Source organism: Ruditapes philippinarum, unplaced genomic scaffold, assembly GCF_026571515.1.
Source record: "Ruditapes philippinarum isolate M1 unplaced genomic scaffold, ASM2657151v2 ctg2907_1_1_1_1, whole genome shotgun sequence".
Classification (NCBI taxonomy): Eukaryota; Metazoa; Mollusca; class Bivalvia; order Venerida; family Veneridae; genus Ruditapes; species Ruditapes philippinarum.
This window is the reverse complement of record NW_026858229.1, coordinates 1-15,840: the sequence shown is the minus strand read 5'-3', so window position 1 is coordinate 15,840 and position 15,840 is coordinate 1. Positions and strand designations below refer to the sequence as shown.

The 15,840-nt window shown below is 32.4% G+C and overlaps 1 protein-coding gene across 1 annotated transcript; it reads right to left on the bottom strand.

Annotated features, from left to right (window-relative positions):
• Window positions 1-147: 147 nt before the first annotated feature.
• On the bottom strand, window positions 148-12,543 carry LOC132752531 (ceramide kinase-like protein). Its single transcript, XM_060742854.1, has 13 exons — window positions 12,192-12,543; window positions 9,785-9,919; window positions 8,838-8,963; window positions 7,700-7,831; window positions 7,076-7,139; window positions 6,554-6,696; window positions 5,816-6,071; window positions 5,324-5,401; window positions 4,603-4,712; window positions 3,905-4,122; window positions 2,587-3,018; window positions 1,594-1,817; window positions 148-487 (listed from the first exon to the last, which is right to left on the bottom strand). The coding sequence occupies exons 1-13, from the start codon at window positions 12,385-12,387 to the stop codon at window positions 394-396; spliced, it is 2,208 nt and encodes a 735-aa protein (XP_060598837.1). The 5' UTR covers window positions 12,388-12,543; the 3' UTR covers window positions 148-393.
• Window positions 12,544-15,840: the final 3,297 nt, after the last annotated feature.

Here is a 15,840-nt window from a genome sequence, read left to right as displayed (position 1 = left end):
ATGCCCCCTATTATTTCCTTATCTAATATTGATATACACCTAACACCATAGTGTTTGTAACAAATGATTATTCCAGTATTCTTAAATGGAGATAAATGTCATATGTTAATATGTTGACTCGTTTTGAGTCATGCATTTTTATATGCATAGAAACATTTTCTTGCAAAGCAGTGTGCTCTCAAATAGTATATTTATCAAATTCAACAAATATTATATGTGTATATTGTGGTGATAGAAATTTAATAAAGTTGACATTCCCTTTGGAAGATAAAACATTATACACAATAATGGCAAAAAATAAAAGCATGGCAAAAGAACATGGATGTCATATTTTCCGTACAGTTTTCTGTGACAAATCCTTCCCATGTAGCAATTCTCACAGTTGTGTTATTCTTACATTCTTGGTATACACAGTAATGTAGGTTCATAAACAACAGTATCTGGTGACACACCTTGTCCATAAATTTTAAGTAAGCCATGATGTACTCTGGAATTAAAATAACAATAAAGAGTTATCACTGGAAGTCATTTTTGTTAAAACACAATTCTTTATACAAATCCATCTTACTTTCAAAGAGCAAAAAACAAAAATTCTATAGACAATATTTCAATGCAGAAGAAAATGCTAATAATAAATTCTCAAATAGCATGAATGTAGTCACTTGCATGTTTCCAAACCTATTTGGTACCACTTTATATAAATACCATAATTATAATACACATCTATGATGATGATAAAAACATTTTTGTTTCATTCAGAACTCCACAATCCATTCCAAATTTCCAAAACTTATACCATAATGTGAATTGTGCAATTAAAATAGAACAGCCATCTATGAACATTTCTCTATGATTTGTTTGTTCGTGTTTATTCACCAATTTGAACACATTTTAGGTCACATGTCAGCATTTGGTCCACCCAACCAACTTTCCTGCATAACCAACCAGTAATTACAAACTTCTCAATAATTAATTGAACGCCCAATAGTCTTACATGATTTCTAAAATCAGTGATAAGAGACAAATGACTGTAAGACTCAATGTCTGAGATCAACTGTCACAGAGAGATTAACGCCTTGCCCTAAATGCTCAACATATCCTGCGTGGACAGTGGATAGTAGGGGCTGCGGATGAGTGAATACTGTCAGAATCTTACACTGGCTGCCGATACAGACTTGAGGGTAACTGTTTATGGATGTAACAAGGCTCTGATGAGTTTCTGCTAAAGAGTTACCCCGAGAGCTAGATATTCCTGTCTGTAATGACAGCTGGTGTTTAATTATTTTTCTGGCATATTCCATGAACAGAAATTACGAAAACTGATATTTTAATTACACACTTTGTTCTTATAGTAGCGTATGAACTTACAACTTCATTCATAATGGTAAAATGACGTCATCCTAAGAACACAATTCATTCATAAAAGGTGAGCGGAAATGACGTCATTTCAAGCATGTGACTTGTCTAACATGGGAGGTGCAAGACAGTTTTTTCTAGCACCAGTGTAAACAGGAGATAATTCTGTCTGATATGCAAGAAAAATCCTTGTGTCTCTGAAATAATCATATCAACCAATCATTGACGAGAACTTACCTGAAGCTTAGCACATCCTCCTCCTTGATTTCATTATCAATATTCCAGACAGATTTCATCCTCATTTCTTCCTTTGCCTTCTTTTTCTCCTCCTTCTTCTGTAACCGACGGTTACGCCTAGCTCGATCCTGCTCGGCAAATGTTGGTCTATAGGCAGGACCGCAGAGTTTCTGGTCCGCAGCAGACGCTGATTTTACTGTTCGCACACCAACTGAGTTAATGGACTGTAACAAGAAAGAAAAAAAAAATCATTTAAAAATTAATGTTCTGATAAAATAGTATTTGTCAAAAATTATTCTTTATATATTGGGTGGGGGGATAAAAAAACAAGGTATAAGTCATTCTACATGAAAATCACTTACATTTATTCAATTTGCATTTAACACAGGTTAACAATGGTAAATTAATGTTGTAACCTCCAAACTTTACTAGTCTTGAATAAGTGAAAAATAAAGGTGCCTGTGTACAAATTTAATGTAGGTCAAAAGACAAAAATATCAATTGTTATCATGAGCAATTGTATCTTCGGTGGATAGCTTCCTCAAAATAAAGAATTAAATGATGCAAAGTAGTGAGTTGCAAGACTTCAAACTGACTGCTCTAAATCACTCAGTTAGGTCCCCTTTTACAGTCCAAACAATCCATTAAACAAGACATCACACTCAACTATTCCTAGTCCTTAACATTAAGAAAAGATGTCCAACTCTGTTAAAAGGACTCAGAATTATGACCAATGTAAGATAATCACAGAGAACAAGTGTTTAAAGTTTCAACCCATTGCCTTCAGTAGTTTTGGAGATACCAACTTGCAGGCAAAAACTTTAATCAAAGTGTGTTGGTGACACCATGGCCAGGGTGAGTACATTAGCTCTGCTAAAAGTCAAAATAAATTCCCATTCAAACATATTCTTGTTATTTAGAAAAGGAAAGAAAATATTTTTGGACTTATTTTTTGTTCATTATTTCAAACCAAAATGAGGTTAAAATACTTACGACTATGTCCCCTGAGTTATCACTGTCATCATCATCATCAAGGTCATCATCATCAGAATCTTCAGAATCATCCATATTCTTGACCTTAATCGACGTTTCAGTATTTGTGCGTTTTAATAACTTGGATGAGATTTGTTGAACACTTTGCGATTTTTTAAACGGTGGCTTAGACTTTGTTGTAGTTGAAATTGATTGCACAGTTTTTCCGGTTGAGTTATTGCTTTTCGAAAGAGCATCATCATCATCTGAATCACTTAATTCGCTAAGTTCTAAAATGTCCGACTTTGAAGCATTATCAATTAGGTTTTTTCTCCGCTCTAATTCATAGTCTATTTCATTGAAGTTAGTGTCATTGTATTTAAAACCAGTTGGCAAGCGTAGTCGGAATCTGACTTCTTTTACTCGCAACACCTCCACGAACGGAAAGTCAAGCTGTAAAAAAAATAATTGCAAAATTTAATACCGGACACTTAACAATGCTCTCTTTTATAACTGATTCAATAATAATGCAAAAATTGTATTTCAATGAACTTGAATCTTACTACAGTAAATTTGAACAATGTGCTTGTCAATCTAGCGATAGAAGTAGATTTTAAATATATAAGTTACAAAATGTATGACATTGCACAAAATGGTCTAAATGCTATTTACAAACATTTGAACTCCATACCATGCATGTAATATTATAATTTATATTAACAATAAACTCAAAATTAAAATCTATTTCCAATCTAAGACTTTCCATTTCAGAATCTTGTAAGCCTCGTATAGCCACTTTTAAGACACAGCGTTTTTTTTCTCTACTTTGGGAATGGTGCCGGTACCAGACTGATTGGGAAAAAATGCATTATTTTGAATTAAATTGGGATTTTTGTCATGCATTTTTTCAGCTACAATTAAGATTAGTCATCATGAATAAAGATAGCTTACAGCTTCCACTGTCCAGGTAGAACTATTGAGTGGTGTTTTATATGAAAATATTGCATTTAAATGATTTCAGAGAAATTCTCTTGGCCTTGTGGCAATTTTGAACAACCATTTTGGGAATTTAAACATTGGAAATTGGGAATTTAATGTCTATTTTCTATTGGGAACAGTACCGTTTTAGGGTAGTAGTTATATAAAGAAAAAAAACACTGAGACATATGTGCATGCAAACTTTCAAACACTATTTCCGTCACAAAGTAATTGTCATTTTTCAAAGGGAATATTCTTAATCAGGAAACATTTACAAATTGACAACCTAACAAAATATGCGGATATAATAGCATTTATTTTCAACTAAAAATACAGCGCATAAAACTTTTTTTTAGCGTACCTGGTTTTTCGCATTTGTTAACCTTTTGAGCATTCGTATGAACTCTTTTCTTGGTGCATCTTTCACTAGGACGAGATCAATGGCCCCGTCATTGAGGTGGGAGTATTTACTCATCCCCCTTGGGGCTAACTCAGACCGTCCTGGTATAGTAAACAGACCTATATTGAGAAAATCTGACTTCCTACTTCTCCAGGGGGTGTCTTCATGCTCCGCCAAATCTGAGAAAATGGAAAATAAAAATCAATGTTTCATGCGAAATCTGAGAAAGGGAAAATAAAAATCAATGTTTGATGCTAAATTTGAGTCAGGACAAGAAAAATAAATGTTTTATGCTAAATCTTAGAAAGGGAAAAGAAAAATTAATGTTTCATGCTAAATCTGAGAAAGGGAAAAGAAAAAAATAAATGTTTCAGTCCAAATCTGAGAAAGGGAAAAGAAAAATCAATATGTTTTATAAGATAAAGTGACAACTAAAATGTGTTCATTATTAGGAAAAACGAAATTTAATAGAACCTTAACGAAAGTAGTCAAGTGACCAAATAAAAATTAATGTTGGAGGGAAATTTACCAACAACAAAACAACAAAACGAAAAGATAGGTGGTTTGCTGAAATGTTGTAAGGAATTTACCCAGCTACATGTACTTTGTCATAATGAAATGTTCAGAGGTTTGTTGATAGAGCAGCAAATTTTACTTACTGACTAAGGTATCACTGTTGTTAGACTCGGCTAGAGGATCAAACGCCTGTACAAGATCTTCTGTTACTCCATTATCATCTACCACCTCCTCATGCCAGCAGACGTCACATCTGTTATAAAAACACATCTCACATTATCTATTTACATGTACAATTATTCATACACATGTATTTAAAACAATATTTCTTTTTTTTCCCAAAATAGCTGCTTTAGGTGCATCCTTTTGCTCACTTTTGGTTAAAATTAAAAACACACTTGCATTATCTATTTACATGTATAATTATATTTCTCTCTTTTTTTCCAAATCGCAGCTTTAGGTGTACTTCTTTTGCATACTTTTAGTCAAAATTTAATTAAGCTGTTTGATAAAATGATTAAGGTAGAATGTTTTGTATGTAAATAATAAATAAAACATAATAACAAGAAGCCTGAAAGTGAATGAAATAATTGTACATTTAAGGGTATAAATCCAATTATAGAATTTTTAATCCAATCAGTACAGATGTAATCCAATTTGTGTAACTATAATTCAATTAGTGAGGTTATAATCCAATTATCGAGTTGTCATCCAATTAGCAGAGCTGTAAATTTTATTATATCATGCCATAAATGATGTCATATTATGATATGATGTCATTATGTTTCATTCATATATATTTTGTGCTATTGATGATGTCACTTCTGATTTAATAATGTTATGTTAACCATAATTTGTACCTACCCTCGATAACAAGGCAAGAATTTGCGATTTTTTGGTAAACTGTCTGCCGGTATGTACTCCACATCACATTTGTATGGCCTGAAGAAATTAAAATTCATTTTTTATTATGAAATTTGTATGCCCTGAAGTAATAAGAATTCATATTTATTATTACATTTGTATGCCCTGAAGTAATAAGAATTCATATTTATTATTACATTTGTATGCCCTGAAGTAATAAGAATTCATATTTATTATTACATTTGTATGCCCTGAAGTAACAAAAATTCATTTCTTTTATTACTGGTACACTACAGGTATTGCACTTTGTTAAAAAATGTTTAAATAAAGGGTTAAATTGTGTATAATTAATATACCTGTGAAAAAAAAGCACAGATAAAAGTACTGTTGGTTAAATTTCAGTCAATAACAATAAACTGACATTCAAATTAATATTTTCAAGATAATAATAATCTTTGTGTATATTCCATGAATTATTGTTTCATTTCTTACCTTAACTTTGCCTTTGTCAAAGCTTTTATAAACGCTGGTTCCAGCCCTCTCTTGCCCAGAGATTTGTATCTTTTCCGAAAAGTTAATACATTCCCAGCAAACCCGTATTGACAGTTGAAACACCATTGCATCAATCTATCTTCCCTATATACTGAACAGATATCCACCGCTGTACAGCGTCCAAGTATTATATACAATGCAGCACTAATTACATCATCCGTCCCCATAACTGATCGACCAGTGTCATTTGTCGAACCTTAAAAACAGAGAGAAAAAATTATAATTGACATACAAAATGTTTATGGAAGATTGTTGGATATAACTTTTTTTAAACGCTATTTCATTTCAGCTGATTTGTAAAGATAGCAAGTTAAATATCTGAACCAATTCAAAGATTGCCATGAAAGTAAGACAAACTTTATTTATTGTCATTATGGTTAACAGTACAAAACATAAGCTTTTAGCTTCAATCCTATATGAACAAAAGATAAAATAATAACTAGCATGTACTGATGTTACATGTACATGTACATGAGGAAAAAAGGGTCAGCATTCTTGGGTTAAGATGGAATGTCACCTTTAAGCAATTACACAAACTTGAAATATAAAACAACAAACATAATCATACTGTTTTGTGAACACTTTTCACGGTCAATGTCAAATCATGGCAGGCTAAACACATTATCATATTCTACTGAATAACAAACACATAACTCTGAGCTACTTGACTATCCTTACCTATGGGGATTATACCAAGAGGAATGGCCGCTTTAACTGGTGTAAATCCAGACTTCTGATCAATGTCCTTCCTCTTCTGTGAAGCCGTCAACAAACCATCTGCCACCTTACTTACTGTCCCGTCTCCACCCATTGCTACTATACTGCAATTATTTACAGCAAAATATCACTTTTTTTTCATTTCACTCCTTTTGCATACAAAATAGATTAATTAACAAAATAATAATGTTACTGTATTTCTTAATAACCTAAAAGAAATCATTTTGAAAAGAATAGCAGCAAACTTCATGTCACAGTTCAGAACTGTTCACTATTTAGGGTAACAGATGTGTAAGGGGCTGGATAGCTCAGCCGCTAGAGCCGCGGAACGGTATTCTGAGGGTCCTAGGTTCGAGTCCTGGTCAGGCTGCACATTTTTCTCACCCTTTGACACTTACTTTGTGACTGGATCTTAAATCTTTACATATTCTATTTTGGTCAAAAATATCTGTATTTATGTAATGAAACTATGGTATGCCATACCAGTCGTAATCGTCCAAGTTGATGTGCACCATTTCTTGCTTGATGTGCTCATTGTGCTGCACCTCTGAATAACAATAAACAAAATTCATTCTCACATGACAAAAACAACAACAACAACAACCATATTTATTTGATTATAAGGCCATCAGCTCATAATATACCATGCACCATGAGGATAAAAAAATCATTTTACATCCCTACACAATAAAGTTGACTGAATAATATAAATAAATGATGAACAGTATTAAAAAAAACAAAAATACTGATGATGTTTTATGATCCAAATTTTTCACCTTACATTATGTCAATTATTATCTTCCATAAATATATTTTCATATTATTTCAGTAGTTCAGTCAGTGCATGTCTTTAAATTTTCCTGCAAAAAAATGATGAATGGTTTGTAAAGACTGAAAAATAAACAAGTCTATTTCAGGTATTAAGACGGTAAAGGTTACATGGTTAGATTCTTCATGAAGACAGTCTGAACCTTGTGTCTGTGCAGTGTGACCTTTATATCCTGTCAACTGCTAATTACCAAATTTTCAAGACCTAAATCAATCTAGGACGAGCCCATTACAGGAAATCAGGGGGGATAAAAAATTTAAATGATTTATCTAACTTACCAACACAATCTACATGTACATCAGCAGCTTGAAACAATGGTGTCACTTTATTTTTGTAGACTGCACTACCATTTTTACTTCCTGCATGCGTTTGTAGGAACAGTTTTACAGACTTTGGACGATCATGCATTTCTGGAAGAAAAAAAAGTAAAATATATCTTAATTTTAAATCATAAACATGGGTATTTGTATTTTGGTTGGCTCATCAAAAAGAAAAGTCATGGTTTAAAATTTGTGTAATAGTGAGTAAATGTATCTATTAAATAATTTATATCCATCAACATGAATCTACATGAATGTAGAGAGAAGAATGTGTAAGTCACTTTATGATAATCATTTTAAGCATTCTTTCTATAGAAATTCTTCATAATTCCAAAGTATTGTATAGCAGTTTATTCCTTTATGCCTGATAACATTTAGGTAATGCATCCTGATACATTGAAAATATACAATTTATTTTTCTGAGTAAGAAAAAATTTTAATCTTAATTTAATTTTACCGATGAAATATGGTGCTATATCAGCCAAATATATTTCATATTTTTTAAAAATAAATATATAATATAAATATGAAAGTGGGCGGAGTCAAAACTCATATTTATTTTATGGGACTTCTTTCGCCATTTTGTTTGAAAAATCTTATAAATACAAAACAACTTTTGTTGAATTTTGTTTTAAAACTATCTAGAATGAGAGAAAATGGTCTAACTAAGAAAATAAATCCGAACACCAATATATTTAATTCAGTCATTAACGCTGTACAGACGTTTAAAGAGATGTTTACGTGACATCACAATGTAGCGCTATATATCGCGTGCAAAACAAGACAATAATTATATTACTGCACGCTGTAAAATTGCAGTTGCTTAGCAAGCAAGGGAGTTCATAACCATTTTTCTTTGATGCTGAAATAAATAAAAAGGTTATTTTTTCGTTTTTCGTGAAATACGGTATATATTTTCACTCAACATGATAAAATGCCACATATTTTCACTTGCCATCCCGGCTCGTGAAAATATGTGGCATTTTATCATGTTGAGTGAAAATATATTCCATATTTCACTCAAACGAAAAAATATCCTCTTAATATAATGATATATGAGATCCTTGAAAGAATTGAAAAATATAAAGTGACCTACCTTCCATGTACATATTTATCTTTCTGACATACATTGAACAGAGAGCTTCACTAGGGTGTTCAAATACTATCAGTCTTTCAGATAATGTGTTAGGACCAAATGCATCAGCCACATGGACAGAAAACCCTGAAAATACAATAATAAATACAGTACAATCTCAGAGCAACTACCTTTGGGAGATAAAAGATTTTGGTTGTTGTTGAAAGGCGTTTCTCTAAAGACAGGGCTTTTTTCACAGATTGGGGAAGTAGCCCTGACCTTAATTTTTGGGGGGGGGGATTACACAATATTTTTGCAAAAAGGGAAGAAAAACTTGATGTAAATTCAATTTTTGAGGAAAACTGCATGATTTTAAAGAATTTTTCTTTGGAAATTTAGCAGGGCGACCCCCTATGGAATGGGAAAAAAAGCCCTGAAAGAAGTTAAATTCAATTGGAAATCCTATTTTAGAAAGAAATGATACTGTCTGTTATAAAGGGGTTATTCTCTACAGAAGGTCACTCTGTCGAGGTTGCATGGTATATGTGATAAATTTCATAATCATTTGTTACCCTGCTTTCCCAAATAAAGATCATATATCAAAAACCATAGGATTTCTTGTCCTGATTTTATATATGTTGGCTACGTCTAAAAAAAGAACCTCTAAGAATTTAGTAAAAATATAAATATGAATTAAATTATATGCTTTAATGACAAGGTTCCCTTACCAAACCTGCCTTAAAAAACGGTTAAACAGAACAACTTATTCATTTAAAAATTCATTAATTGTGGAATATGGTGAAACATACAGCTTTCTCATGTACATATGATTGGTTTATGGCCTTAAAATTGTCTACTGCCTTTGTATCAACCAGAAAAAATTTCTAAACCTTCTTTTTTATGCAGTGAATTGTTCAATGTAGGAGTTACAGAAGCAAAGTGCATGTAAAATGATCAAAATGTCTTACCAACACAAACCCCTTCCTCACTTGAACTAAGATTGGACTTCTTTCTTTTTGTTTTTACACCAAATACCTCCTTGAGCATGACAGTATTTTTGTCTTCGCCTTTGCCTTTTCCCTTGAATAAACCTTTCTTTTTTCCTGAAATGGAATCAAGATTTGAGCCACATCACGGCAAAACCAACATAATGGGTTTGCGACCAGAATGGATCCAGACCAGCTTGCGCATCCGCGCAGTCTGATCAGGATCAATGCTGTTGGCTATCAGTTTCTCTACTTGTAATAGAGTTAGTAAGCGAACAGCATGGAGCCTGATCAGACTGCGCGGATGCGCAGGCTGGTCTGGATCCATGCTGGTAGCAAACCCATTATGTTGGTTTTGTCATGACTGGGCTCATTTTAGTCCTTAGTCTGCTTGCCATGACTGTATCTACCTATGTTGACCAGTGCACTCCAAGATTAGTCTGTAAATGCATGCAGTCCAGATCATGGTCTGTGTACAACTCAGTTGACATCTATTATTTTCTTCTAAAAATGGATAAGGGTTTTGACCAGAATCAAAGATGGACATGTCCATTTAAGATATTTAGCTGAATCAGGCCGAATGTTAGGTTGAAAGCTCATCCATCCATCCATCCACCCACAAACCCACCCACCCACTCATTCATTCAAAATCAGTAATATCATTACATCAATTGACAATAATTGTATTATGACATCCAGTAATATTTTCCCTAAAATACAAAAAAAAATAGATTCTGAAGAGATCACAAAAGAAAAACACTATACAAATACAATGAATAGAATATAAGCTTTTCATGTGATTTTAATGTAATATCAGTCAAAACCTGCATTGAATGAGTAGTATTTAATGAAAAACCTTATCATTCTATATAAATACATCTCCCATTTATATACAAGTGACAGCATGGCTTTCTTTGTGAACTGAGATGAAAAAGCCTTTTGATAAAACATCTTAGGACAGCTTGATAATGATAAAGAGATAGTAGCATAGCAAAGAATGATTTTTACAAAAAAAGATCTTGTTTACTCAAGATAAGATAATGACGTGCGTAGCAGGGGGTTGCCCACAATGCAATAATATGTGAAGCATTTAGTAAATGATCTTCATAAAGCACATCCATTGTCTGTCCAATAAACACAGTATATATATATTGTCCATTGATGAATCTGGTTGAAATGGAAATCTTGACTAAATGTACAATGTAATGTCCCCAAAGAAGATGATTTATTATCATTGACATTGTACATTATGTTATCATCATAATTTATCTTTTCGGTACCAAAATAAGCTAACCGTAAACATTTTAAGCTGTATGGAAAGTATCTTCAAATGAATTTAGCTGCAGTGAGAGCAATTGTGTTCATTTTTCTATATTTATTGAAGACTTAAGAGTTTAAACTTATTAAATATACTATGACTGTCTCCAGCAAACACATGACATTTACAAAACGTCAGATTGATGTTAGGATTTGGTCGCAACATCAGCAACCATAATGCAATTTCTATCCAACGTCTAAAATCTGGTTGGACTGTGGTTATTGGTCAGAAATTGGTAAGACTGCAGTCCAAAAAATGGTCAGATTATGACACTGCAAATACTGAAATAGATGTCTGAAAATGATGTCTCAAAAACTCCCATAACCGACTTTTCTGACCGTCATTGGATGTCAGAACCAACTTTAGATTGACCTTGAGCCGACGCCATGTGTTTGCTGGGTCAATATCAATATTTAAAGATTACACTTATATCACAGACTTTAATTGACAATTTAAGTCCGTGCTTACACAAAGTTATAGTTGTCTTAACCACATATATGAAACTTTATTACAATGCTTTCCATAACCATACATGTGAACTTTTTTCAATGATCAAGAGGGAGATTTTTCTTCAAAAAGAGGGAGATTTTAGAATTTGCAATAAACAAAGAAGGAAGTTCTGACATCAAAAATAGGGAGATTTCTTTAATTTGTGAAAATACCCATAATTTTAAGAAAAATCTTTGAAAATATGGCTGAAAAAAGTGGGAGTCTCCCGCCTAAAGTGGGAGAGTTCACATGACTGCATAACCCCCACCACCTCTTTATATACTAAAAGAAAAATATAATTAAATCACAAAAAAATCATCATAAAATTATCAAATGTAATGAACATCTGCAGATCAAAGATACATCAAATTTACAAATAACTCTAATTAATTTTGTATTTCCAATCTAACCGAGTTCGTTTTTTTTTTTGGACTGATTTTTCTACATTTTCAGATACTTTGGAAACTATATTCCATGTATGACAATACCCGGTCACCGGTTAAGAGCTGAATAAGACACACTGCTTAAAATAAATCATAACTCACAACCCCGTTAAAAAAATACATGAACATTAATAATTACCGGAAGGATTGACATTACTCCAGGTGATGAGACCTCTAGCCAGCGACAAGGTGACATCGTATCCGTCCCCTTTAATGTGAAATATATCCTTACAATCATCCTCGTCTGCGAATAATTGTTCTTCTTGTGGAAAATTAGGACATTGCAAAATTGGATTTCCGTCCTCATCAAAAATATATTCCTCAAGATCAGTCATTTTTCCTTTGATATCAACTTCAATTTAGCTATCTCGTAAACCTGTATCTAATAATAAATCTAAATCAATCGATCTATTGTCTTTCAGAATGTATACATTTTAATCCTGTTTGGTATCCAATTTTGACCCGGAAGTGTATACTTTACGAAGAGTTAATTGGTCTATAGCGATTTTGATTGGTCGATATTTCATTCGGAATCATTCGGTTTTATTGTATCGTGGCAACTATGTAAACAATCAGCTGCACGTCAAACTGTGATTCATTTTAGCAAATAATTGATCGTGAAAAACATCAAGCTGTATAAATAAGTAAACACACATCACCATTAAGACATTATATATAAATTGTATACTTATACTTGTACTTTAATAGCGATAGATGCAGGCGCCATGTCACACAATTATCTGATTCTGATATAATTAAATTTCTATATAAATTATTTGCAAATGTAGAAATCTATACATGTACTGTATTAAACGGTTAGACATACAATTTATTCATTGAAAAATGAGATATTCAAATGACAAAATCATCAATCTTAAGGTTGTCAAAAGAAACTACGATTCATGCCTAATGGTTTTATATAAACACATTAATGGGCATATATATATATATATAATACATTGTACATGCAATTGTTACCTAAATTTAGATATATCACCTGTACATAGAGTCTTTTACATAAACTATTCACATCGCAAATTAAAATTTTATAGACGACATTATAATTATGTTCCTTTCAATGGATCTCGAGTATACGTATATACAATCGCAGATCGTGAGATACCATTTTAATTATAACATGACAGATTTAGGTTTTTCATACATGTATCTAGCTTACGAAAAAAAAAAAAAAAAAAAAAAGAACAAAAATGTAATTTAGAAAAATTTGTATGTTCAGAGATGCAACTAAGATTGAGTCTACTTAAATGTACAAATTTTAATGTAACATACTTTTCTGTACTTTGTATTGTACTGCCAAAAAGTAACTTGGCTATGAACATATGTATATGTTGTTTGTTTTTGTTTTTTTTTTCGAATAAAATATTTCACTTGGCTTTTAATCCGATCTTTAAAGATGCAGTGTCATTTTTTTGGATTGTACTATTTAAAAAAGCACTTTCAAATAGTATGTACAGGGTATATTATATCCAACATTCAGGGCGCATTCGAAATAGCTTTTGACTTTTACTGTTATAAGACTGCCAATCTGTTTTTTTAAATATCTAATCATATTAGACTATATTTACTTTTAAATAAAGTTAGGCGTGGGAATAAATTAACGTAGATCTATATAAATGCAGGTAAATGTAAATTGCAAAATTTTCCTATTTGTTAGGCTGTCTATCAAAATATCCTTCGATATGTACATATTAATCACCAAGGGACTGAATATTTTCTAGATTTATAATGTAAAATTTGAAATGATGTGTACTATCTCAAACTACTTCAATGCAAATGCGTTAAGTATGTTTACTTTGGCGAGAAGAAAGATGTTGTAGCTTGTCCCAAAAAATGTATAGAAAATAAATAATCTCATTCAAAATTATTCGCTTTCGGTCTAAATCCAACAATGTATGTTTTTATAATTCAATTTTCATTTCGTATTGTTTTCTTTTGTATATCAATTAATAATATAGTAAAATGTTATCACATCAAATCTTCGGTGTAAAATAAACAACTGTACGCCAGACATTTTTCATACTCTAAAATTATCTTGTTAAATAAGCTTGTGTTGATAGTCAATGTGTATTTTAACCATTACTGTAACGGACTTGCCCTGCTTTGTAATAGTTAGTTTAAAGTGATTTAGTATCCAAGAGCTTTTAAAATCCACCAGCTTTAAAGATGAACTAACATATTTCAAGAAAATCAAACTTGAGAAAAATACACTTAGCTTTTAAGAAAAGTAAAAGGATTAATGATTCAAGTAGTAATTTACATGTCATGTGCGCGATTAATGACTGATTTTGCCGTATATATCTCCATATTTCTACTGCGTGACTAAAAACGCAGTGAGAGCTGTCTTTGCATATATTTATTCATGGTACATGTAGCTATCAATGGCTGAGATTTCGCTGCGATCGAGAATCGCTGCAGAAATTTATTATTAGCATAACATACAAGAGCTGTCGGTAGGACAGCATCGCTCGACTATTCTAGTGCTTGATAGTAAAAAATAATGCTTGATACAGTTACCTACTCCTGTTTACAGGTTGGGGTCATGATGGTGAACAAGTGTGCAAAGTTTCAAAGCCATATGTCAATGGACTTTGAAAATATTTGAACTATTACAAAAACTTTAACGTAAATTCTAAGTCGAAAAAGGGGCATAATTCTGTCAAAATGCTTGATAGAGTTACCTCTTCCTGTCTACAGGTTGGTGCCATGATGGTGAACAAGTGTGCAAAGTTTCAAAGCCATATGTCAATGGACTTTGAAAATATTTGAGGTATTACAAAAACTTTAACATAAATTCTAAGTTGAAAAAGGGGCATAATTCTGTCAAAATGCTTGATAGAGTTACCTCCTCCTGTATACAGGTTGGGGTCATGATGGTGAACAAGTGTGCAAAGTTTCAAAGCCATATGTCAATGGACTTTGAAAATATTTGAACTATTACAAAAACTTTAACATAAGTGGTTACGCCGACGCCGACGCCGACGCGGACGCCGACGCTCGGGTGACTACAATAGCTCTACTTATTCTTATCGAATAGTCGAGCTAAAAATGGTGTTAATTAAGAATTTAGAAACATGCACAAAGTTCTGTGTTCATACGGCGGCGATTATAGACACACTTAACCAGAGGAATTAAATACTGATTGATAGAACCACTGACATCAAACCAGAGGACATCGAATGGAATTTTTATTGATAATGATTGACATTGGTAATTACTATAAATGACATTTCGTACGCACAATGTCTTGAAAAATCTAATGTTTAAACCATTTATGTCTAGAAGCTGGTTGCAGTAGTTGGTCGATGTTTAATCCGTGTAAGAGCTTAGCGGAGACATTCATTCCGTCATAAGTTCTGGTGTGTCCAACTATAAATAAAGAAACACCGCAAATCGGACACAGATTAAAAAGCTTACACGAAATTTGACTACAGAATAATGCTAAACATTCGATAAATTCCTTATTGAAACACTTCTTGAGATTTGTCTCCGCAGGTAAAAAAAATCCATAGCTTCATATGTGGTGAAGAGATCCATATGTGATAAAAATTACAACTACAGATCACTTCCGTATAAACATTTGATAGTCAGTCTTAAACAATTAAGGGTGCCGTAGGTTTGACTGGTCATGCACTAGAAATGATACATTAAAATGGTGACGCCTAGCGATACTATAATAAATAAGTTCCCTCTGAGAGTGCCTTACTTATGTTATCTATTATAATATAGACTTATAAAAGTGACTATAGTAATAATTGTTAAAATATCGT